The 26902-nt window shown below is 38.9% G+C and overlaps 1 protein-coding gene across 1 annotated transcript in view; it reads right to left on the bottom strand.

Moving 5' to 3' along the window:
- Positions 1–5871: 5871 nt before the first annotated feature.
- The window catches only part of PLEKHA8 (pleckstrin homology domain containing A8), a 52998-nt gene continuing 31967 nt past the window's right edge, over positions 5872–26902 (bottom strand). Inside the window, 8 exon segments of the mRNA NM_001167698.1 lie at positions 5872–6117; positions 10982–11043; positions 20357–20427; positions 21047–21177; positions 21558–21616; positions 25188–25273; positions 25662–25728; positions 25730–25822. Of these exon segments, the coding sequence (NP_001161170.1) occupies positions 5920–6117; positions 10982–11043; positions 20357–20427; positions 21047–21177; positions 21558–21616; positions 25188–25273; positions 25662–25728; positions 25730–25822 (767 nt within the window). The 3' untranslated portion in view covers positions 5872–5919.

Below are 26902 nucleotides of genomic sequence, written 5' to 3'. Positions count from 1 at the left end.
TCATCTGCAATTTGAGGATAACGACAGTACTGGCCTCACAGAGCGAGTAGGATGATTAAATGTGTTAATATTTGTAAAGGGCTTAAAATGATGCCTGCCAAAGAGTATGTGTTCCATAAATGATACTTCTTATTGGCATATTCAATTAAGCAGAAATGCACACAAACATCTTTAAGAGAAGCACTTGATAAAATACTTTAAAAATAAGTTTATTATAACTAACGAATATAAAATCTGACAGATGTTTTCAAACATTTTTGCAAAAAAAAGTAAAACCCTCCCCACAAGATAGAGTAAGAACTTGGACAGAGTTTTACATGAAAACTAAACATGAAAATTCTCATTCATTGGTTGGTCCCCAATGGCTCCAACACATTTATACTAAGGAAAGGCCCATTAAAATTAATAAATCAACAAACTACTTGACATTTGCGTTCTACTGACATTATGCTGTTCATTCAAAATGCTTTAGGACAAAGACAGTTAACACAAGACTGTATGTGACAGGTACTCAAAGTGCACAGATCTATGAGACCGCAAACACTCAGGATAACTGGGGCTGGAATTCAACACTGACTTACAAAATTAATCCGAGGAAAACTATGTACATTGTAGCCTTTGGCATCTGGTCTAATGTTTTTCTTCTTTATAAAGACATTGTTTTGTCCAATCTACTAACCAGATTAAGTCAACCTTAAATACATGTCTCATCTGACACAGATTGTCCACAGCCAATTTCACATGAGGTAGTTGGGCTGTTTACTGACATTCTAGTAAAGCTGTCATGACACTGGGGACTCAGACATCAAATGTGCCATGACACTGGCTCATTAGCCTCTGGGAAGCAATAGAATACTCCTAGATCACCCTGTCATCACTGACTCCACACACACCTATGAAGAGACACATACACAGGAGCCTGTGACCTCATCAGTTTTGCAAGGGGTGCCAACCATCCCAGGGTGGCTGCTGTTTATAAAGTACAGGGAAGAAATACTGACCACGCTGTAAAATATATGTAATAGAAAGAATGGTGCTTAAAACAAGCAGGGTCTCTTTCTTGTCATCTTACATAGCTTAGCCGAAAACATCTGTTCACTCTGCAAGAGAAGTGATTAAAAAGGGTAACCAAAAGAAATCTCACAAACTTTTGCATTACTGAGTAGTGGTATGTTTTCCCCCCCCCCCTTTTAATAAAAGGCTATATAAAAACAGTGGAGGAGAAAGATCAATGCATGCGTCAGCTGTACCGCCACCGATCATTTAATCATGCCCTGGAGTGCCTTAGTGCAGCAGCGCAACGAGAAATCATGCAAACGGCCTCTGTACACAGGACGACTGGCTGCGACGGGATGGAAACCAGGAGCGTTTACAGAGAAGGTCTGATGAACAGTATGTTTGTGGAACTGTTGAATGGATCCCTAACAACCTTGTAATTGATAAACAGTCTTAAAATACCATTAGACAGCTACTGAGTAATTTTTTTAATGTCATTATTATGAAGCCCTGAGTAAGCAACTGCAGGTTACAAAGGGACATCCAAAAGCAGAACATTATTTCTAAATAAAGCCCTCTATATGCACTTCACAGGGACACAGGTTTACTGCACACGCTGATGCTGGTGTACAGGCTGTACCAGATGACCAAGAGCATCTGCAGTCAGGCCCTCTAGGACCAATCACAGAAGCTCAGCTAACACAACAATGGCTTAAAATAGACTTTACTTACAAATTCTAAATCTAAAAATATAAAAAAGATTGATTGTTTACCTTAAAAAAAAAAAAAAAAAAACCACAGAACCTCAGAACAGGGAAGCTGAAAAGCTATAAAAGCTGGGATGAAGACCAGAAGGAACGGATTTTAATCAATGACTCAGAAATGCACCACAAAGTAACCAAGTCCTCATGGGATGTAGTAGTTTAAATAGAAAAAAAAAAAAAAAAAAAAAAAACCATGAAAATAGTTTTCTTTCAGAAAGTTGCCTCACATCATCTTATATTGCTCATGACCTTCTGACTCCTTCTACTGCCTTAAATGAGGTTTCTTCATAGATAGGACTTTCATAATCAGATTAAGTCTCCTTAATACGATGCCTCTTACTTCAACTCCTTTACTTCTAATTTAATAAAGAAAAGTATACTTTATTTATTGGCTCCTACCATATATTTTTCTTGATTAAAAGCACTGTTCCGAAAATATAAAGATGAAAGCATTAACTTTGGATACATACATGTGTGCGAATAATAATAAAAAAGAGAAGCTCGCAAACTTTCCCAGCAGTGTTTGTCTGATAGGTTACTTTCCGCACACGGTGGTCACCTGCTTTACAGCTACAGCAAATGGGAACGGAGGTTCTTTAAAGAAGCTCCTGAAGTCCAAGAGGGGAAGAGAATCCCCACTGACTGGACACCTCACCCTGGGCTCCACATATGCATTAGAGGATGTCGCTGAGGAATGGGGCAGAAGAGCTAAAATGGGGGATGGATTTGGTGCTCTGAGGGGGCTCTGCTGGCAATCTCTTGTAAGAAAAAAACGGAGAGGAAAGCAGTAAGGCTGAGTTCTGGAGTTCGGATATCCCTTAGCGTGCAAACTGACATTGGAGGAAACTTTTTGTTGGGAATGACATGCAAATAGTGATGATAAGGTGCCTCAAGCCGCTACTTACACATCCTAATGAACACTGCCTTTCAAAGTCAATTCTCAATTCCCTGGGGACTGAGGTGTTTGACATCCTGAGAGCCCTGCTTCTAGAACACCCTGCAGAGCTGAATCGAGAGTTGACAAGAGAATCAGCTCTACCTCATAGTCATTGGTTGGTTTTGCCCCCAAAAGGTATCCCTCCAACTTATGTCACCAGGATTAACTAAAATAAATCAAATTTACTTTCAAAGGACAAAAAAAAATTCCCATCTCTGAAAGGATTTTGTTTCGTTGGACAAATATACATCAATCCCTCCTAAGCATGGCTTCTCCTGGAGAAGAGCACAAGTGATAAAATTATGTGTTTGCAAGCATTTTTGTCAGGGATCATCCAAATATTACTTAGTAGCTTCTACTAATACCTAGAAGACAACTTACTTTCTTCTTCAGGATCTCTCTAAAGGTTACTCTAAAAAAGGACTCCTAAAAATGTTTTGAGCAATGAGAGCAAGGGCGATTTCTCTGTTAACAAGCATAACATGCTTTCATCTCATCTCGGTCTCTGGGGAAAAGAAAGCTGAGATATCAAAGAAATCTTGGAGAGCTACCGAGGAAAGGTCTTAACTATCCTCTCTCTTTGTTCCCATCTAGGATGATACCTGCAGATTAGTACCTGAACTAAAAGCAAACTCTGTAGATCCAGGATGAAGCCCTGGCTACGCCATACTTCAGGCCAAGTTCAATTTATCACCTAGTGTATCACCTAATACAAGCTTTTGTTTAGGGCCCTCCAAGCTTTATACTTATCAGGCACACTTCACATGCTCCAGTGAGGAAAGTACCTACCAAAAACCTTACCCCCTCTCTACAGGGGTGGCAAAAGGGGGGAGGGAGAGTACAAAATATAACCTCTTCAAGTTATTCAAGCTAACCTGATCTAGGTTCCCAAGGACCCTGGATCATATCCAACTCTTCTTTCCTAGAAAACTGAGTTATAGAAACCAAGGCAGTACCTATATAAATGTGAAAGGGCCATGCTGAGTAGCTTTCTTTCTGTATGTATCCAGAGCCTCGGTGGCAAATCTGAGTTGTTTTCAATGCGCCCACCCCTTCTCCAGGAGAACACATGAGTTCACCTGAAGTGATGGGGCAGCAGCAGTTGCTCAGAACAGATACTTATAGTCTCCCAGGAGCAGCCCCTTCCAGCAGCACCACGCCTACAGTGTCTTCATTCAGGGTTCAAGCAAAGACTGGCTGTTTTTAATTTTTTCTCTTTTTCCCTTTTAGTAGGCTATGTCAAGGGCAGCAAGTCTGAATTATCCTCTAGCTCTGCCATCATATTCACACTAGACAGAGGAGATCCACACTGATGACTCGAGGGAGTGGGAGAGGATGACACACCCACCTCGGTAGCTGCCAACAGCAAGTGCTAAAATACAAATGAATCAATATCATTTTAGCACCTTTTCCTCCCGCCTTAAAACACTTGTTTTTCTAAGTTTAAGCATTTTCCAGAAGTCTTTAATGAGTGGGGCACCTGTTTCATTAACCTGAGCTAAATAAACACCATTTTGTTTAAGGACAAAACAAAAGACAAAATCAAAACTCCTCTCTACATCAACCCCTGCCTCAAGAGGGTTCTCTTTGCCCTAGGAAAAGTATCATCTGCAGGGCTGCTCAGGTAGCAATCACCTGTGTCCTTTTAAGGAACTCACCTTCTACTCTGAGGCACTACCTTGGAATGTCTCTTCTAGCTACTGGAAAGCAGCAGCCTCTAGTGGAGAAGCCACCACGACTTCCCGCCCATGCCCACTTTTGGCAGCTTGGCCTACTGAAGACTCCTGGCATCACACACTTTTTAGGAGAATGCCTACCCAGTGTTGCTTTATGCAAGTGTAAATCCCACCTTTAAATTCTGACACAGTCCCCAAGCTTTTGAGATTGATAAGCAGCTGTATTTGGCTGGCTCTGCACTACTGGCGCTTACACCAAGATTGATCAGACAGCACATTGAGAAGCAAGGTCCCTGATTGCAATGCCAAAGCCTGCTGGCTGGGTGCTGAGGCCAGTGCAATCAAGAAAACTGAGTACATTTGCTCCACTTCTTGCTCTCCCTTCAACTATTTTATTTCAGTGAAAGCCTCTTCCTCTTTGAGAAAAAAGGATATATCATTTAGTTCATGCAGAAGATGAGGAGTCCTGTAAACTAGAATTTAATTTCGTGGTTCTTCAACCCTGGGTGCAGAAGAATCACCTGGAAAGTTTATTCAAATGCAGATTCCTAAGTCCCACCCCTACTATGCAGGTTCTCAGGTCAGGGTAAGGCCTAGGAATTTGCTTTTTGAAGCACTCCATGTGATTTTGCTGGAGAGGTGGTCCAGATCACACTTTGAAATGACCTGCTTCCTCTAATTAGAAGCTGTGTGACTGTGAGCAAATCCCTCAAGCTCTCAACCTTACTTTTGAAATGGATAAAAAACCCTGGATGTCACAGTTTCACTGTTATGTCCAATTCAGATGGTTCATGGGAAAGCATGCTTGTAAAGTGTGGGCACTAGATAGGGGTCATCTCAGATCACATGTTGCGTCTCTGCCATACTGTCCTCCAGCTCTGATCAGGGCACACCACTCATATGTTCAGAGCCACTGTCTCCCCCCCCACATAAATAGGGATGGCACTCCTTGTGTCTTCCTCCTTCCACAATGACACGCTCACATCAATGCCCCAAACACTTGGACCACACAGAATCTTCTTGCCTACAGAGCCATGGAGAAGAGGTTTCTCTGAATGTCTAGGAATACCAGACTCTACATTTTAATAGCTTCCACAAAGGAACTTAGCCTACCCCAAATTTTTAGTCTAAGTTGAGTGAAACACTGGCAATGTGTTATAGTCCTTGATACAGAATTTGCTCATTTTCAGTTTGGGTTTGGGAGGCCCATTAAAACTAAAAGGTAAAAACAAAACACAATACCAACAAATTCATTTGTTAAATCTGCTCTTATAACTTGCTGTTCAATTCTAATATAACAGCTACGATTTGGTTTCCAGGAGGCCCTTTGAACTGAATATATAGCACCTTGGTTTTTAAACACACAAAAGACATATGCATTTTTAAAAATTATATATAAAAGCACTAGGCTTTGCCTCCATCTCTCCATCCCCTCAAGTAAGGAATTGGAGAAGGTTGAAGCTGCTGCTGGAAATTAAGCAGGGCAACAAAACACTTTAGCAGACTTTATTCCCTGAAGTTAGGAGGCGGCGCAGTGCTGCAGACGTCATACCACCTCATCAGACTCCAGTCCGTGGACCTCGTATAAAGTGTCCAGTATCGCCAGCTGCTTTTCCATGGCAGGGAGGTAAAGGCTGAGGTCCCTCTGCATTCCAACACTGAAAGCTGCTTTCTGGTGGTCGCCTTCCTTTATGGTTAATGCGGCGACAAAATCTTCATAGGATGGAGCTGCCCTCAGAGCTAACTGCAAAAGAACTGTTCGTGAGAATCTGTATCACGTCCCTTGCTGATGCACGCTTTACTCTTACACATGAGTGCATACATGCACACATACACACAGATTAGGAGAGCGAGAGTAAAAAAAAAGCAGGAACATACCCTTCCGATCCATAAACTCTGAAATTACATTTCAAACACCAGAACAACAAATTTTAAGGCTGTAAAATGGCTGTATGTACTTGAGCCATCTTGAGGATGAATGATACCAACAAATCAGGGGGTGCCGAGAGGAAAGAGTTTGAGAAGAGCTCCCTTCTCATTCACAGTGTGATCCAGACTATGCCTTTTGAATCCTCAGAATCCATCTGCACACATCTTCCTACTACTCTATTTGCTCCCACCTGGCCAGCCTTCCAGGGCACCTCACTCATTTCTGTCCCATCCCATGTAGGTTTCTCTGCCTAGCCCTCTTTCCCCCAACATGGTAATATTTCCTCTGCACCTTGATACAGTTTATATCCCTATTTTACAGGTGAACATTATATAGATCATGAGTGTCAGGGCCAAGATCTGAACTTAGGAGTGACTCTGCTATCTGGTATCTACTGGATTGGCTCTGCTGATAGCTCTGGAGATTCTGGAATCTTGAATTAATTACACTCTTTCTTGAGCTTCCCTGTTCTTTAAAAGTCTTTGAGAATTAAGCCACCCCCTTTTGGTAATTGGATAGTAACTGGAATTATCATGCAATGGTTAAAGCATGGCTTGGGTGAAGGAGACCTGGGCTCGAATCTAAATCTTTCACATATTAGCTTGAGAAACTTAAGCAAGGTGCTTAACCTCCTAGAACCTCCATTTCCTCATCTGTAGGACTGGTACCATTTTCCTTATTTGAAAGATTAATGCAATATGTAGCACATGTTTAGCCCACTTTCTGACACATACCAAATACTCAAATAATGGTAGAAGTACACAGGAAAGCAGAGAATGAAGGGAAGGCAATTATCTAAAAAATGTTAGAAAATCCCAGAGAACTGAAGGATGTAAGTCTTTGGATTTAAAGATCTACCCAGTACTCAGCATAATAAATGATAAAGACTAAAAGGAGAATATCATGAAATTTTAGGATGTGGGATAAAGATCCTAGAAGCATCTAGTAGGGGGGTAAGGGACAGTTTATATACAATGGAACAGGAACTGGAATGTCATTGGATTCTACAGTAATAACAGCGGAAGCTGAAGGACAACAGAGAAATACTTTCAAAATTCTGAGAGAAAATTATTATTAACCTAGTGTTCTATAGAAGCCAAAGCATCACTCTGGAAAAGAACAAAGACATTTTCAGACATGCAGAGACTCAGAAGTTTAGCTCCCTTGTACCACTCTTAGCAAGCCATTAGAAGACATCAGTAAAACAAGGGATTAGATCAAGAAGTAACAGAACCTGAGAAGTTAGTGTGAGATGGGGATTTAGTATAGAAAAACTTGTAAAGAAGAGTCCTAGGGCATAGCAGTACACCAGGACTGAATAGCTAATTAAGACTGGCTGTGAGTTTAGAAAGTTCTGGAAGGGAAGTCTCCAAGAAAAGAAACAAAAAAACTCAACACAGATAAACATGACATGTCTGTGGGTTCAGAATGATAATTTGAGAGATCTGATGATGCAGGGGAAAATATAAAACTTGTACAGGAAAAAAGGGGAAAAAATCCACAGAATCTTGGCTTATCTTCATGTTATTTTGTGATATACTATTGGGAAGGTGGAGATGGGAAATTAGGTAGTGATAGTAAGGTCTAAAGAAAGCTAAATTCTAATCTATAACAGAAAGTCAACATTAATGACTAAAATTGATGAGGCCAAGAATAATAGCAAACATTTTTAGGATTATGAAGGTACTGGAAGAAATAGTCACAGTAGCTGAAAGTGGCAGCATCTTTGGAGTGAGTCTGTAAAGGTGTGCACAGAAGGCAGGGGCTGCTATTTTTTCTCATAATCTTTTTGGACTTTTTGATATAAAAAACAAAAAAATAAAATCAAGCCCTATGCATGTGTATTTAGGTATAATACAATTTATGAAAAGTTTTGTCAAGAATGTATTTCTCAAAGGTTCCCAGAGGACTGTGATGCAGTCAAGTCTACTTAGGAACCAGAGATAGAACACAACTGAGGAGGAAACCAAAAAGGTCAAAGGACACATTGTTAGGACACATGCTGCAGGCAGAGCCTGGACTGGGCTTTGGTCCTGTGAATTACAACTGCTTGAAGATAAAAGTTCACTATTTGTCTGGTAGATGACTCAAATTCCTGGGTTATAAAAGATGCTTCCCTGAGCAACCGAGACCAGTTAATGACTTTGCCCCTGCTGATCACTTTGCACACTGGGGAACAATATGCTTTCTACAGTAGGGATGACTTGCAGAATCACAGGAGAGGCTGGAAGGGCTAATCTAGCTCTTTTATTGATAATGGCTGTTGGCAAATGCTCAACATAATCTATTTTCTTAAAAACCAACAACTATAAAAATTATTGGAATATTGAGAGCCTTCAAAATGTTCTTCCTCTCTAACTTTGGGTGTATTAGATCACCTCTTGTGTCTCAGGTTTCTTTATCTATGACAGGGAAGATAAGAGAACAGACTTCAGAATTATGAGATCACTAAATATATGTAAAGCACTTAAAACAACAGCTGGTAAGTGCTCAAAATTCTAAGTTCTAATAGTTCTTGCTGTCAAATATAACAATTTCACTTCTAGGCACCTACTTTTAGGAAATAAAAGAGTTCTGGTCAAAAAGGGATGTAAACGAATGCTGTTGTATTTGTAACAACAGACTCAGAAGCAGCTTAAACTTCTATCATAGAGGACTGGCAAATAAATCATGGTATGTCCATACTAGGGAAGTATGCAGTCACTAAAAATAATGATTTTCAAAGCCCTTATGGCATTTAAACATGGCCATGATAGAATCTGTTAAGTGGGAAGAGAAATAATACAGAATTATACTCCAAGCTAACTATCAAAAAATTTACATGCATATACAGAATATACAAAATAATTTTACACATGTAACAAAACATAGATATAAAAATATAAGCACCTATAAGATATATACTTAGATAAATATATATACAATTAAGTAGAACAGCATTAAAAGAATAAGTAAATATATATAAAAATATAAGCTAAGAAGGTAAAAAAAACCACAAAAATGTTAAAGATGGTTATTACAGAGTAGAGAATATGGATATTGTAATATTTTCCCTTTCCATTCCTCCATGATTTTTACATTTCTTTGAGTCTAAATTACTATTTCCTGGGGAAAATGCTGAGAATTAACAAAGTCCTTTCAAAGACTCTCGCTTATGCTAAATTTTCTGCTATACTTATATTCTTTTTGGCAACATCTCTTGGATCATTACTATTTCAGGATTAAACTCTGACTTCTATACCACAAAACCAACTACAACACCACCTTTGTTTCTTATGAATAGGGCAACTCAATGTTTTTATGCTTTGTCATCTCACCAGGGGAACTTGGATTTCAGGCACCTACAAGCAGTCAGTGTTTACTCCGGGAGATCCCGAACATACCACATCCACTGCCTAATCCTCAGCGCAGCCTCTCCATCCTGCTTCATGGCAGAGAAGCGGCGATGTGAGCGATGAGCACTAGCCCTGGAGACAGCAGAGCCGGTTTAGACCCAGGCTCCGTCACACCTTTACTCTGGGACTCAAATGAACAGATCTGAACTTGTCGAACAGTTGAGAGTATGCCCTGAGGATTACCTAAGGTAACGAATGTAGAATCTTGTGCTGTGCCTGGTACACAAAGGTGTCCAAGAGCCAAACGGTGGCTATCATGATGATGATGAGACATGTACTGAAGGTAAGCGTGAGCACTTTGTGGCTGCAGCAGTGGCTCTGGCTCCTACTCCAATGAGCGGTGGGGTATAGAGTCTCCACGCTTTCAAAACATTATTTCATTTCACTAAAATTTATTTCTTCCACACTAAATTCTTCCCACTTTCTTTACCTACCCTTAATAAATCATGACCTAAACAGTTCTTATCTCAGCAAATAATGTGTCCCATCCTAGTAAAAGACATGTGCAAGGCTGTTTCTACCCTCTGACCTTCCACCGAACACTCATATTCTGTGGTGTTTGCTAGCATACCACTACACAAGACTCTGCCTTTTTACAGATGTACCTAAGGCTCACTTCTCCTCAGATGACGGGAGAATCACAGAGTATTACTGTTCACATAAAGGGGCCATCTACTCCTGCAATTTTACAAAGCAGGCTAATTGCCTTGTGCAGGGGACTATGATTCCCAGGTATGTGTTCTTCTTAGGTCAACATGCTGGGAAGAAAGGAATGGCAGGGGTAACAGGAGCCAAAACACCTGAAAACAAACACCTCCTACAATGAAGAAAATTGACTAAGAAGTGGTTTCTAAGAAGCCCTAGCCGCTGGCACACCAACTTAGTTAATATTCAAAGATGAAGTGTGACTAAGTGGAAGACAAGTCAATTAAAACCTGGGACTTAAGAGGACCAAATACATGGGCAGTAGAGGGAGCCATGAGTTTGAAGACACCGCTGGTCTCCCAGCACTGGGGCCACTGCACTGATGAGAAGACAACTACAATCTCCACATGGTCACTGGAGCTGGAGCTCGAGCTGGACAGGGAAAAGCACGCTAACAGTTTTTTCTAGTCTAGACATTTTCTATTGCCAACATTTCCACACAACAAAGATCTACAGACTTAAACAGGCAACACTGTATTCTTATTCTTGAGAACAAAGCAAACAGAAACACCATGCACACAAAAAAAAAACATCTCGCTGTGACCATCAGAACATTAGGAGGCAGGAGGATTACTTACCGCAAAAACCCCTCGAACTACCCAGCCATGGTGCTGCCGTAATGTTTTACCATATGCGTTATCTTGAAAAGAAAAAAAAAAAAAAAACTCCATGAACCACAATTTCACTAGAATCAGATGTGCTATTTGTAGCACCTCCTTTCTAATGTACATGGTAGCATGATCCTACTGGTATTATGAGCTGATGAGAAAAGTCTAATTACAAGATTATGTGCCCCAAAAGTCTTGAGTAGGAAAAAAGCCTACAAAGATTTTTTTTAAACAAAAAACAGATAGCTCCACTTTTACCCTGTGTAAATATATCTGAACTTCAGTGGAAAAAGCCTACAAAGATTTTTTTTTTTTAACAAAAAAACAGATAGCTCCACTTTTACCCTGTGTAAATATATCTGAACTTCAGTTTATTAAAATGGTGAGAAATGTCCATATCAGGAAATAAAGATGGGGAGGGGGTGTAATTGGAAAAATCTAAACTAAATACAATTAAAAATACACTATAAGAATATAAAAATGTAGTTCTCTGAATGTTATGGGACTCTGAGCCAGTCCCTTAGCGGTCTTCTTGGTTTCCCTCTTTGTAACCTGATCTTTGAGTTTCCTTTCAATTCTAACATTCTATTCTGGTATATTAAATGTTTGTCCTAGATGTCCCCATTACCATGGATATACAGTATTAAACCAAGACACCTTTAAAACTACCATGGACAGAGTGGCTTGAAATTACTAAGCTAGTTATAAAGTTCTTGGTGAGACCTATTAATGAAAGTCACTCATATTCTAGACTTTAAAGATAAAAACCTATGATTTTTGTCCCAATATGTTTTAAAATGAGATTTTAAAACTGGCATATAATAATTTTAATTACAAAAAAAAAATCTCAAGAACAAAATGACTGCATTTTATGCAAGGGACGTGTTCCTTAAGGATTTGAATAATACATGCAAAATTCAAAACTGATTTTTCCAAAGGAATAAATGCATTCTCAGGAGGCACCGATCTACATTACCACAGTGCACTTGTATCAACACTCCATTTCATTTTGAAGCACCATCTCCAGTGTTTACAGAGTGCTCATTCCTAAATAATAGCTAGGGATCACAGGGGTCGTCTGACCTTCTTTATCATGCTTTATCACATCTAAATTTTATTCCAAACTCAATTATTTTCATGTGCTAGTTTCAGCACCAGTACAAGTGCCACCACCATTTAATCAATGTTTAAGTGACATTATAATAGGATATAAAAATATTTCAAATTATAACAAAAGCAGATGTTAACATAACAGAAAAGCAGACACTGAAAAATTACAATCACAAGTTTATGCAGTTCACTGCAATGTGGCTCACAGAATACTGCCAAAGGATGTCAGGTATCTGCATTTTCCGGGCAGGTGGCTGTAGCTTAAACACATTTTAACAATTTACTCAAGCCCTCTGGTTTGGAAATAATGTAATTCTTGTCAACTTTTCTTTTAAAAATTTGGATGAGGCTTTATTATACTTTTAGCATACGCTACTATCAAGTTTACATAATTCAACTTTGCATAAAATACAATTTATATTTTACATAAAAGACGGTACATTTGAAATGTAACAGATTCCTCTGGTTATCTAAAGTTTTAAGAACAGGTGGAAATGCCAGCACCCTGTTGGTAAGCTAAAGCAGAAACAATAAAGAAATAATAAGTTCAAGTATGGAGAAGACTCTTACAAACAGCCTAAAGGAGAACTCAAGATTAAATTTAATTTTTTTCTTAGGAGAGCAGTCTGAATAGATGTAGGGTGTGCTCATAGATACAAGCCTTTGATGTAAGCCACACTTCAAATCTATCTGATTCTCCAAGGGGACAGATGGTATCAGGGACACTGCAGACGGTGTATAAGGCCTTAGCAAAGAAAGGGTTGCTGGCCCTCTATGTGTATAGTGCAGATGGGCAGAAAACAGTAGGCATACTCTCTGAGGTAAATCAGGAAGACAAACCACATTCCACCCATCCTTTCCAAGAATTCATTTGGGCTGGCAAGATAGTGTACAGGCCCCTGGGTGTCCACTCCTGAAGTGAGTCACAGAAGTAAAACAGTGGGAATACTTTATTTCTTGTGATCTTAGTCCAGGCAAAGAATTAAATGCCATTATAAATAAACAGATGGGATTCAGTGACATTAAAATCTGCTGGCGGACATCCACAATGCAATGAGGGGCTGCCACACACCCCATACTGTGCAAGGCAGGGGAGATCCTTGAGTGATTAAAAATCAGTCAGTCCACTGCCCTCAGCAAGTTTCTGGGCTTATGAGAGCCAGCCATTTAACAAAGTGGTATTATATAAACTGACAACTGCTATAGTAAAGACGTGTATACAGAGCTTTCTGTAAGAATAAAAAGGAAGACAGAGAAATGAACCCAGCCTGTGGGCATGTGGACTAAGAATTCTCCAAAGAAGTCTCACAGGCTGGTAGGGCAGAGAGAAGGGTGGTGGCTGGGGCTGCAGACAACCACCAAGGAGCTGTGAGAGATGGGGGCATGCTATGCAATGGGGAGTAGTTTACCAGGGCTGAAGATCACTGGGGCTAGGGCCAAATGGTGAGGACCTTTATGTGCCATGCCAAGGATTCTGAACTTCCCACCGAAGGCACAGTGGCACTTCTAAAAAATCTTAACACTTATCTGCTTTTTCCTAATTTCACAAGTAATGCATGCTCATTGTTGAAAATAAGGAAAATACAAAAAGGAGGAAACTAAAGAAACATATAATCATGCCTCCCAGATATAACCACAGTGGGCATCCTGCGGTTATATTCTCTTAGTCTTTTTTTCCTATACAAACTGCATTATGATCTTCTGACAGCCATGATCATTCCAATTGGGAACTGTGGTAAGTAAGAGGGTGAGATTTACATTTCCTGACAGTTCGCAACAAATGCAGCTGTCCTGGTCCCTCAGTCTTCAGCTCTCAAGGGGTCCTAGCTGGATGAACTCCAATGTTACTCCAAACCTCAGGGACTCTATACCTTCCTTACAATCCGCTATTTAAGTCAATCCTTCAAAGCCCAGAAACCCTTCTCCATGCCACCCTTTTTAGGATAGCGGGGGGGGGGGGGGGGGGGGGGGGGGGGGGGGGCAGCGGAGGGGGGAAAGGGTGCTGTTTAGTCCCAATAATGGGGCAGTCTGGTCTAAGGAAGGGGGAGTGTCTGTATAGCAGAATGATGTGCCCTCCCACCTGGCCCTTCGAGAGGCGACAGCCATCCCTTGCTACACCCACACCTTGCCAGGGAAGAGCTTTGCCACAGTGCAAAATGTGGGCCAGCTAGTCTAATAGGACAAGGAACAATCAACTGGAGAATTTGCGCTGGGTCCTGACTCAGGTCCAGAAAGACCGCTATTATAACTTAAACCAACAAATGAGAGAAAATTCGATATATATATATCCCACAAAAAAACACAACTTGTCAAAAGTCCTTAGCTGACTTCTAGGGCTACAAATATCCCTGCCACATGAGGCTGCATTAAAATAAAATGAAGTCTAAGCGTGACCTATTTTAGTTACCTAGAGAAGATTAGATAATGAAATACATTAATCTTCACTGTAATATCCATTCATTATCATAATGCGTGTTCTATAATCTGCAAGTATTTTTGGCCTCTGAAAGACATAAATGATCCCCTTCTCCCAGAACTTTGAGATGTGTCAGTTCCTCAGAGGCTGAATCAAAATTTCTGAGTAGGAAGCCTTAACAATCACCTTGCCCAATTCTTTTCCTTTTACAAAAGAAGAAACAAAAGACCCAGAGAGATGGTCACTTGGCCAAGGTCACAAAGTTAAAAACAATGAGAACTTGGGGTAGTCTTGTCACTTTAAGCCATTCTAAAAATCTAATGTTTACTCTTTGTGAAATAAAATAACAAAAATGTGATTTCTTTACTGATAACTCAGAAATGTGCTGAGGTATGTATGTATGTATGTATGTATTAAAAGATTTCATTTTTAAATAATCCCTAAACCCAATGTGGGGTTCGAACCTACAACCTCAAGATCAAGAGTCATACACTCCACTCACTGAAGCAGCCAGGTGCTCCAGAAATTTGCTGAGGTATTTAGAGATTGATTATGCCTAAACCTGTTACAGCATGTGAGAGAAAACAACTTTTCCATCACATCACTGTTGGTAGATAACTATTCTGTCCAGGAACTGAATATATGACAGTGTTTCTCTATTGTCAATCTGTAATTGGTAAGAATTCGTCAAGTTACTTTGTGCTGTAGAGAAGACAAAGGAGAAATGCAAATCTAAATTTTAGCAGAGCTTGGGAAGTAGATAAGCAAAGCCGGGAAAGGTGGAATCAATCATTCCCTGAGTTTAGGAGATGACACTCATCTCAGCTCTGCAATGAACTATGCTAGGCAGTCCTTGGCAACAATTAGGAACCAGGAGAGGTTTGAAAGTGAATAGATCTGAAAAAGAATACTGAGTGAAAAAGAGTGTATATAGTGTGACACCAAGTATAGGAGTTTAAAACGTGAAGTACTAGATACTATTTATAAACACATAAATATCTAGTAAAAGTATAAAAACATGTGTTATATAACAATAAATAGCAAATTCAGGATGAAGATCTTCTCTGGAGAATGGAAGGAATAATGGGGTCAAGGGATGGTACATGGGTAGAGCATCAAACTGTTTTATGTATTTGTCAAGTGGTAGAGATTTGCTAAATGTCTGAAATATAATAATAAAAAAACCTGAGCTATTAGAAAAGTACTGAATTCTGTAATAGTGACTAAGTTTCAGGCAAAGTGAATTGTATGAAGAAAAGGCAAATCAATAACCAATGGACAGCAGTGAAACAAGTACCAAGATATATCCTTTGTTAACTTTAGGCATTATCAAGACAAAAACATGTATTATAAGCCAAGTCTGCGGTTCAAGAAAGGCACATGCTCTGAGTAGTTTGGGAGAGGGCCTGACTTGATTCCTTTTCCACGGTATTTTAAGAAAAACTAGTCAAGTTATAATTTGATTGTAAATAGCAGATGAATTCTGACTTTAGCTCTCTCACACAGTTCTCTTTGTCTGGGAAAGCCGTTTACATTAAATACATAACTAAGCATCTTATTACAAATTTTCCCATTGTATGCTAGAGATCTTGGTTGGGTCAGTGTTTACCTGACATTTATGGAATCATCCTGAGGTGAGGGGTGTAGTAATATGCTGTCCCACTGAGGGGACAGTGCAGAGCGTGTTAACACTCAGTACAATGGTGCCTGAAATGCCTGAGCAACTATTCTGCCTTTTACTTACAGGGAGGTTTCCCAAAAGCTCTTTTTGATGTGGCATCTGCGAATGGAGGGGCTCAGCTATAGGGTGGACCATTCAACATATCTGCCTTGTGGACCTATCTCTTCCTTTAGAATGAACTCTAGAGAATGCCATAGGACATTTAAGGGTTCAGAGCAGCTCTTGACATGAGACTACCCAAAATAGTCCATTCTAATCATGATAGGAAATGCAAGCGATGGTTCAAATGCAAAAGGGGGCAGTATAAAGCCTAAGGCCTCTTTCAGATGCTAGGAACTCATTCTAGGTCAAAGAACTTCAGCAATACAATGACTATACATACATTCTCCTAAGAGATGTCAGGTTTCCATTGTGTCATTTAGAATTTTTTATATATATCACCTTCCATTTTCAAGGCCATTAAGGTTATACAAGTTTTATGAACGTTTACCTCAAAATCCTTCTTAAGCAGTGTTTTCAAATTTGGGAGTGTCAGTCAAGGTTTATCCTTAATTCATCCCTACTATCTTGCTATTCCTAAGTTAGGAAAAATTTTCTGTCACTGGAGAACTAGCTAATTATCATGAAAAGGAGGCAAAATTAACTGATGCTGTGGCACTAACCTCAGCACTTTTATTCCAGTTTATTCATCAATCACTCAGAAGCAATCAAATTCTCAAATAATCAAAATGTAGCCTAGTGACAGGTTAGCTTCGATGTCCTAGTTCTAGATGAGTGGATCTCAAACTTTTAACATGGATTAGAATCACCTAAAGGACTTACTAATATGGATTGTCATGTCCCATCCCTGGGGAGTTTTTATCAGCAGGTGCTAGGTGGGGCCTGGCAGCCTGCCTTCATTCATTCATTCATTCATTCATTCACCTTTCTTTCTTTTAGATTTTGTTTCTTTAAGAGAGAGACAGAGATAGTAAGAGAGAATAAGAATGGGGAGGAGAGGGAGAAACCGACTCCCTACAGAGGAGGGAGCCTGACGTGGGGCTCCATCCCAGGACCCTGAGATAATTATCTGAGCCAAAGGTGGATGCTTCACCAACTGAGCCACCCAGGTGCCCAAGCAGCCTTCATTTCTAATAAGTGTTCAGATGATAAAGACGTTCTCTTTGGACCACTTTGAGAACCACTGATCTAGATTTGAGACCCTACGGAAGGTACTTATCCTCTAGACCTCAGTTTACTCATTGTCAAAAAGGACTATTTGGAAGATTAAATATTTCTCAAGAACCTAATCTCATTCCTACACCAGGTGCTCTAAAAAAATAACTCATATTCAACTTTAGAACCTAAAATATGAAAGCTAATTTGCCTATATAAATACAGGCATAAACCCTCTCTTTTACCTACATTTCTAAACTCCTTCATTTTAGATAAGGTATCAGTTCTACTTATAAAGGCCATGATTGAAAAATGAGATGAGAAGCTGTTGACTCAGAAGAAATCTGCATGGAGGAGCCTATGGATTCTAAGTAGTTAATGTGTAAACACTTCTTATGAAGCTACATTTGTTTCCACAAAGCTTGTCCTGTCTGCATCTGGAGGGAGGGTGGGTGACTAGAGGGACTTCTCTTTACACTGAACAACAGCAGGAAACTAGGGACCCCATAAGCAAAACTATGATTTAAATCATGAAAACTTCTGAAATAATCCTGAACACCAGGATGAAAATCCTCAAGTCTACAGCCCTCTTTTCCCTCTGATTGAAAATAGTGCTGAAGGGCAAGAGAGGGAAGGAAAAGCTGAGATTGTGCTTATTTTGGTTTTGAAGCATCATTTCCCCTTCTGGTCTCCTCTCTCTTCAGAAGGGTCCAGACTCCAAATCAAGTAAAAAGATGGCGCGGGGGGGGAGAGGTAAAAAAAGGGCAGAATTAGGATATTTTCAGCTGCCTCCCCACCTCAGGGGCCAAGCTTTTCTTTTTACTTGTATGACCAGTAAGCAGCTGGGTTCTCTTCTGCCTCTGCTCCGGTGGAGGGGTGAGTGAGGTCAGTATTCACCTGCTCCCTCACACAGACAGCCGTACCAAAACAGCATCATGTGAAGGGTGGAACCTACCAGGCACACTGCTGAATCCCAGAGCTTCTGTATTTCCTGCAGTAGAGGAGTCTTCCTCTCAGGGTGAAATTTCTACACTAAGTAGTTAGTCTGGAGAGAAATTTCTGGCTTGGCACCAGAGCTTTGTAAACTTCTCATTTCTGATTTGGAGCAAACAAACCTCATTTTCTGACAGGTTATCAACTTCTTATGTCATGATGATGAAAATATAAAAAAGAGAAGCTAGCCTCTATCAAGTGTTTATTATATAGCACTCTACTACTCTACTAATCTTTTTTACATGCATGAACCTATTTAATATTTACAACATTTTTAGGGAAGTGGTATCATCATTCCCATTTTATAGAAGAGGAAACCAGGAAACAGAAAGGTCAAGTAAATTGCCTAAGGACACAATGCTATCAAGTGGTGGATTCCAGAGAGTCCAAGATCTTAATCATTCCTTAAGTCATAAAGCTCCATCGATACACTGATGAGGAGGCATCAATAGTTATAGTAAATATACTTCAGGACATGTGTACTGAAATCGGGACACATGGGGAACATACAATGGCCTGTCCTAGAAATTCAGGGATATATAAGAAGCTCCCAAAATACAGGTAGTCTAGGGATAATGGAGAAGAACTTTTGTGAGAAAAATGAGGGCTTTTGAGGCAATGGGCCCAAAGTGATTCTGCTTTAGATCTTTCATGGCCTTAGCATATATTTTAATCCCTCAGAATTTTGGTTACCCAGCCTTGTAAAAATGGACTGACGTGAGGATTAAGTTGTCTAAATTCTTCATAAAGTGTCACAAAAAATCTCCAGTTTTATTGTTTCATGGCACATCAGCAAGCTTCTAGATAGGAAGGCCTGAGAAAGTCACATGGGGGCAGAACCCCTCAAGACTCACGGCCAAGGGGGAAGATTAACATAAGGAAGAGCTCACTCCTGACACCAACAAAATGCTACAGTGAATACTGGCTCACCTTCTACAACAGAGGCATCTAATTCATTCATTTCACTATTTAAAATTATGGCTACTGGACGCCTGGGTGGCTCAGTGGTTGAGCGTCTGCCCTTGGCTCAGGGCGTGATCCTGGAGTCCTGGATCGAGTCCTGCATCAGGCTCCCTGCATGGAGCCTGCTTCTCCATCTCTGCCTTTCTCTCTGTGTCTCTCATGAATAAATAAATAAAATCTTTAAAAATAAATAAATAAAATAAAATTATGGCTACTTAGAGCTTGACCATGTGCTTCTCTATATCACAATAATGTAAGGTTTCAAAATAATATGTAATTTCAACACCCACTTTCCAACCCTCCTGCCTCAAGGCCCATGCTGGGAAAATTTCTTTTAGGCAAAGAATGAGATTTCAGCCACTCTGTCAGGAGCACTCGGAGGATGCTCCCAAGTCTCTAATGTTTTCCAAAACTGATCTGATAGGTCCATCTATCTACTATCCACTCTGTATTTACTAAGCACCTTATAAGGTTCCAGCTCCTGCATTAATTATAAGATGCTGGAGATACAGGATGACCTTTGACCAAGGCCTTCATCCCGGTCTCAGCTCTACCACTACAAACACAAGGCATTTGAGGAGTACAAGATGATGACAATGATGACCCACCCTTTATATCACTCCAGAGCAAATTTCCAGTGTTCCCCGAAACCCTCCCTGTTATGATCTTTAAAACTAGCTTCTCTTGGGATATTGATTTTAGAGAACTGTACTATATCTGAAGATTAACTTAGGAAGAACTCACTTCTTAAAAATATTAGGCTTTCATATTAAGAGATGGCTCTCCATTAATTTAGCTCTTCTTTAAGATATACTAATTTTTAATAAGTTAGCTCTATATTAGTAGGTCACTGTTTCATGGGTTCTTTTTTAAACAGAGGATATAAGAAACAATAATAATGAAATAGAAAAGAAATAAAATCAACTCCAGAAAAGTAAAAATTTTCCCCTATACCCTGCCTCCTCCTCTAGGGGTCTCCATTCCACATCCTATTCAATGGACTGATCAAAATGTAAAGGACACTTACTCAAGGCTGTCTGGATATCCTTTTCACCATTTTTCACTTCTGTCAAAAATCCCTTCAAAAATTTGAGACCTCTAAAACAAAAAAGAGGAATAAATATTATTTTCAAAGTTCACTTCTATTGAACAGGTATAAAAAAATGGCAGACATCAGTGTCTTCAATAATTTCTTGGATATAGGAGCAAACAGGTCAAATCACATGGCAGTCCTTTCTGACTTTCATCCCTGTCATTTCCTTTTAGTTTGCTCTAGACCCTCATCTGATCTACCTAAACAGTGGTTTCCAAAATGTGGTCCCAGGACCAGTGGGAACTTGTTGGAAGTGCTTATTCTGGGCCCCACTCCAGACTTACTGAGTCAGAAAGTCTGAGTTTGGAGTGGAGCAATCCGTGTTCTTCAGAAAGCTCTTCAGGTGATTTGGATGCTACTCAAGTTTGTGATCCTCTGACTTAAAGAGAACCAGTCAACTCTATCATCCTTTAAGATTCCTATCTTAGATACACTGTTAATATTAACAATGTTCATCAGAAGGGAAGAAAAAAAAAGAGCTGGTGTTCTATTCATCAGGCCTTCTAAGAAAAGGCTATTGGGTTAGATCCTCCACTCAGAAGTAATCTTTGCGTAATACTTTTTTTGCTGGTAGCATTTCAACTGAGCTGGATTTCAACTGCTGCCCCATCCCAGCGGCCTCACCTCTTCAGCCACAAGAGGGCTTCTGTAGCTGAGTTCCTAACCTGGGCTACATCAGCCTCCACTTCGTGCAGCACTATCTTCTGGAGGGTAGTGAACTCTTCCTTGTTGGTTATATACTTCTGATTTACTTTCTGCAGGAAAAGCAGGGAAAACAATCTAAGTTAAAAATGCTAAAGCTATCAAGCAAATCAGTATAGTACTGAGACTGAAAAGCTTGTCAAGCAAGCCTCTAAGAAATCAAAATAATTAAGCCTCTTTACCTTCTTCTTTATGTTTTCAAGGTAATATATTTTTGTTTGAGAATCCTTATGAGGCTTAAGCTAGAATTAAATAGTCTCAAGGCTTTAAAATACTGTTTTTAAAGTTTTTATTTTTATGTCTCAGAACCTTTCCCACAGCAGTCTATACTTTTCATCTTGAGTATAAAACTTAATAATCATGTGTTTCTGAATGAGTTTCATGCACTACTCCCTCCAAATATGTTTCCATAGAGACATGCTAGTATATTCACCTTAATATTTCCAACAAGATCCATTTTAACAGGAGCAAACACCGTAGGGCCAAGTTTGTCTAGAAGAAAAAATTGAAACATCTTTGAAAAAGCAATTTTTAAGTGGAAAATATTTTTATTGTAAAAAAAATTTAGTATGTTTTTCTTCCCCAAACTTTTTTTTTTTGCTTTTAAATCATTTTCCAAACAGAAGTTCCAAAGGCTTCTAAAGATATTGTCATCACAAAATACATACCAGATTTCAAAGACTCAGTAAAAAAAAAAGAATCCCATTAATGATTTCTTTCTACTGATTACATGTTGAAATATTATTTTGGATATACCAGGTTATATATTATTGAAATTAGTTTAAAAATAGTTTTCTAGGGATCCCTGGGTGGCTCTGTGGTTTAGCGCCTGCCTTCGGCCCAGGGTGTGATCCTGGAGTCCCCGGATAGTCCCACATCAGGCTCCCTGTATAGAGCCTGCTTCTCCCCCTGCCTGTGTCTCTCTTTAATAAATAAATAAATAATCTTAAAAAAAAAAAAGTTTTCTCTTGTTTTTACTATTTAATGTGTACAGGAAAAAAAATACAATTTCAATAAGTGTTGAAAATGTATTTTATAAAATTAACTTGCTCATGATTATAAAAAACTACTCAAACACAAACGTCAGTTGTATCTGTACGCTATGAACAAACAACTGGAAAATGAAGTATTTTTTACAATAGCATTAAAAATCATAAAATTCCAAAATTTATCCCTAATAAAAAATGTGTAAGACCTCTACACTAAAAACTATACAAAACATTGTGAAAACAAAAAAGACCTAAGTAAATGGAGGGACACAGCATGCTCTCAGATTAGAAGACTCAAAATTGTTTAGGATGTAACCATTTTCCTAATTAGTTTACCAATTCAAGATAATCTTAATCAAAATCCCAATAGGGTTTTTTTTTAATTTTTTTAAATTTTTATTTATTTATGATAGTCACAGAGAGAGAGAGAGAGAGAGAGAGAGAGACAGAGACACAGGCAGAGGGAGAAGCAGGCTCCATGCACCGGGAGCCCGACGTGGGATTCGATCCTGGGTCTCCAGGATCGCACCCTGGGCCAAAGGCAGGCGCCAAACCACTGCGCCACCCAGGTATCCCCCAATAGGTTTTTAAATAGAAATTGAAAAGCTAAAATTTATAAGAACACGCAAAGGACCTAGAATGTCAAAATCTTGAAAAAGTACAACAAAATTCAAAGACTTATATTATCTGATTTCAAGCTTTAATATAAAGGCACAGTAATTAAGACAATATAAGTATTGGCATAAAAAAAAAAATAAAAAAACCAGACCACTAGGACAGAAGACAGAGTCTAAAAACAGACCCACACCTAAAAGGTCCACTGATTTTCAACAAAGCCACTAAAATAATATAGAAGGGAAAATAAAGTTTTACAATGGAATGCTTACAACTCAGAACATAGAACATTAATCAACTATTTAAAATGGATTAAAGATTTGAAAAGACTTCACAATGAAGGAGATAGCAATGGCCAATAATTATATTAAAAATGCCACCATCATTAGACACAGGGGAAGTGTAGAGGCCAAGGGCACCCCAAGGTGGGCCACTTGAACATGAAGATTATTTTGAGTTAAAAGCAATCAAACCCAGCAGACTGGGTGGGGGTTCTTTACCTTTCCCTGGACTGCTTAAATTTACATTGGAAAGGAAAGCCTGTCCCAGGAAGAAAGCAATTAACAGATTCTTCTTTACATAAGAAACTTATGTGCATAACAGGGCAACCTCGGTTTTCCAACCATTTCCTCTCATCTTCCTACTAATGATTTCCCCCACTACATATCCTCCTTCCCAGGCCCCTACCCCTTCCCTTAGGTCAGAATGTCATAAGCGCCTCATGTTGCCTATCTTTGGAATTTCCGGTCTGTGTGGATGCTCCATATGTACAGAATTAAATTTGATTTTCTCCTATTATTTTGTTTCATGTCAATTTGATTCTTGGTCCAGCCAGAAGGACCTTGAGAACAGTAAATTACTTCCTCCTCAACACGAGTTAAAGCCACAATGATATCACTAAACACTCACAGAAATAGCCAGATAAAAACCTCAATACCACCAAGTGTTAGTTAAGATGTGAAGCAACCAGAATACTCCTACATTGCTGTTGAACGTGTATAATCGTGCAATCACTTTTATAAAGTTAAATAGATGAACCCAATAAATTGGCAATTCTACTCCTAGATATTTACTCAAGATATGAAAAAATTTGCCCACAGACATAAAAATATTCGGAGCTATTTCATTTATAATAGTCCCAAATAAGAAACTACCCAAATGCCATCCATCAATTGAAGAATGAATAAACAAATTGTGGTATATTCACTTAATAGAATACTATTCGGCAATAAAAAGGAATGAACTACTGATACATGTAACAATTAAGGATGAAAACATTATACTGAGAGAAAAAAACAGATGCAAGAGTAGATAATATATTTTTTTAAATATTTAATTTATTTATTCATGAGAGACACAGAGAGAGAAGCAGAGACACAGGCAGAGGGAGAAGCAGGCTCCATGTGGAGAGCCCGATGTGGGACTTGATCCCAAGACCCCAGGACTACACCCTGAGCTGAAGGCAGACACTCAATCACTGAGCCACCCAGGCATCCCAATAATATGATTCTCTTATATAACATTTTAAAAAAGGCAAAACTAACCTATGGTGACAGAAATCAGTAAAATAGTTGCCTTGGGCTGGATGATAGTTGTAGCTGACTGGCACATTCTAGGGTGATGAAAACATTTTACATCTTGACAGGGATATGGATTACATAGGGGTAGGTGTGTTTCTTAAAGTTCACTGAATCATAATAATTAAGTTCTACGTAAGCTGTAACTCAATATCAAAAAGAGATATGTAAAAATTTTTTACATGAATTAAAAAAGATTCATAGCGGGCAGCCCTGGTGGCTCAGCGGTTTAGTGCCACCTCCAGCCCCGGGTGTGATCCTGGAGACCCGGGATTGAGTCCCAAGTCCGACTCCCTGCATGGAGCCTGCTTCTCCCTCTGCCTGTGTCTCTCTCTGCCTCTCTCTCTGTGTCTCTCATGAGTAAATAAAGATCATTAAAAAAAAAAAAAAAAAGATGCATAGCCAAATGGGTCAAAAAACAAATTTCAACACATTAGTGTTGCCTGGTTCTACACACTCTCTATAAAAAATTTGTAATTTGAACTTGAATTTATACGTGTAATTTTTAAATCTTTGAAAAAATGTTTTAACTGATAAATTTTTTTTCTTTCTTTTATCAGTTTTTTTCATTACATCAATAGATTTGAAGGTCTCTTCTTCAACTACTTTTACTCTTGCTGTTTAAGTATGATTTCTCAAAAACAAAATTCCCTTTTTTCCTTACACTACTCTGCGGTCAATATTTAATCATAGGAATAAAAAAGGAAATCTGCAATAATGCTCAAGGTCATACAGTTTTTAACTGCGTGTAGCTGGTGATATGGAGAGGTAGCTAAGAAGGGTAATTTCACTGTACATATAATTTAGGATATTTCTACTGCAAAATAACAGCAGTGAGACAGATTCTAGAGACTAATGAATTTAAGACAAATTTAATCTTACCTAATACTGGAACCACAGCATAACATGATGCCAAGAATGCTTCTGTGGGAATGCCACTGTCTTCCAGAAGTTCAATGTCACTAAAGCTAAACAATTTGGTGATACGGAAGGAGAAAGAATGAAAATGCATTAACACTCTATGCAGTTCAGAGGTAGTCATGAAAACAGCTGCCCTTCTGCAGAGCAAGTAATTTGGCCTGATTTCAGTGATTGTTCTTCTATTATAATATGGTCCAATAAAATCATTTTCCAAAGATAATCTATCAAAGCAAGATAAAATTTGTTCAGGGTATAGTCTCACAATCTAATTTCCCAATGCTTCAAACAAAGTAAATAGTAAAGCAGAGAGTTGGTATACCATATCCTCTGTTGTTAGAATATGCCATCACCTGAAAGGAACACCACACCACGACTGATTTTCCAGAAGGGAAGCTGGTATCCAACTGTCACTGATTTTAGAAAAGCATAGGATACCTGGTATTCATGGTACTAAAGAAAGTTGGGATGATTTCTTGGCCTTCTTCCCAGTGGGATTCTGGAGAGGCTACTTGAGGAGTCTGATGCAGGCTGTGCTAAGCTGCTGTCATGATTTCCCAGGTTGTCCTCTCCTTCTTCCTTCATGATCTCACCTTGGACTGCAAACACAACATACTTATTACTAACCTATTATTTATTTATTATAAAAATATATATTCATTGCTGAGTATTTCTAACACACAGAAAACTATACAGAAATAAAAATCAGTGAAATACTATATATATACATACAAACACAATTTGGTTTAAATATATGTAGGTTTGTATTCCACTTGTTTTTTTCGTTTATCACGAGTATTTCCATTATCATTCAATACTCTTTAAAATATGATTTTAATGACCATTGATGTTGCATCAAGCTCACATAGAGGACACTGTGTTTCTCAAATTTTAGTGTTATAAATACAGTCGATTCTCATTATTAGTGTATTTGCCTTCTCAGGAAAGTTTATTTGTAATCCTAAAACCAATGCTTGTGGTACTTTTGCAGTCACTTCTAGACATGTGTAGAGTGGTGAAAAATTTGAGTCACACATACATATTCCAGTGGAGGTCAAACAAGGTGACAATCTGCCTTCTTGCTTCAGTTCTTATACTATACACAAGTGTGTTTATGTAGCATCATGCTTTGTGCATTTTGTTATTGATTTTGCTGTTTATAGGTGCCTCCAAGTGTAGTGCTGTCTACTGTTCCTAAGTCTAAGAAGGCTATGATGTGCCTTATGGAGAAAGTATATGTGTTAGGTAAATTTCATTCAGGCATGAGTTATAGTACTGTTGGCTGTTGGCCATGAGTTCACTGTTAACGAATCAACAATACATATTAAATAAGGGGTCTTTGAACAGAAACACTCATAAAACAAAGCTATATACTGATCAATCAACCAAAATGTGAACAGAGGTTTGTAGGAACCTAACTTTGTATTTCCTCTAGAAGCAATGGTTTGCTAATTCAATGTCTGCAGTGACTTTATAGAACACAATTACCATGAATAATGAGAATCAACTGTAATGTCATAAAGAATATTCCTGTCCACAGATATTTGTCCTTAAACTTGACTATTCCCTGGAGATAAACTCCTAGAAATAAGTAAAATTATTGGACCAAATAACAGTACTGTTTCCATAGAGATTCTCCTATCTTTATTATTTACTCAAGCGATAAGACTTTAGTGATT

The sequence above is a fragment of the Canis lupus genome, chromosome 14 (genome assembly GCF_011100685.1).
Source record: "Canis lupus familiaris isolate Mischka breed German Shepherd chromosome 14, alternate assembly UU_Cfam_GSD_1.0, whole genome shotgun sequence".
Classification (NCBI taxonomy): domain Eukaryota; kingdom Metazoa; phylum Chordata; class Mammalia; order Carnivora; family Canidae; genus Canis; species Canis lupus.
Note: the sequence above shows the minus strand (reverse complement) of the source record. Positions and strands in the feature narration are given on the sequence as shown.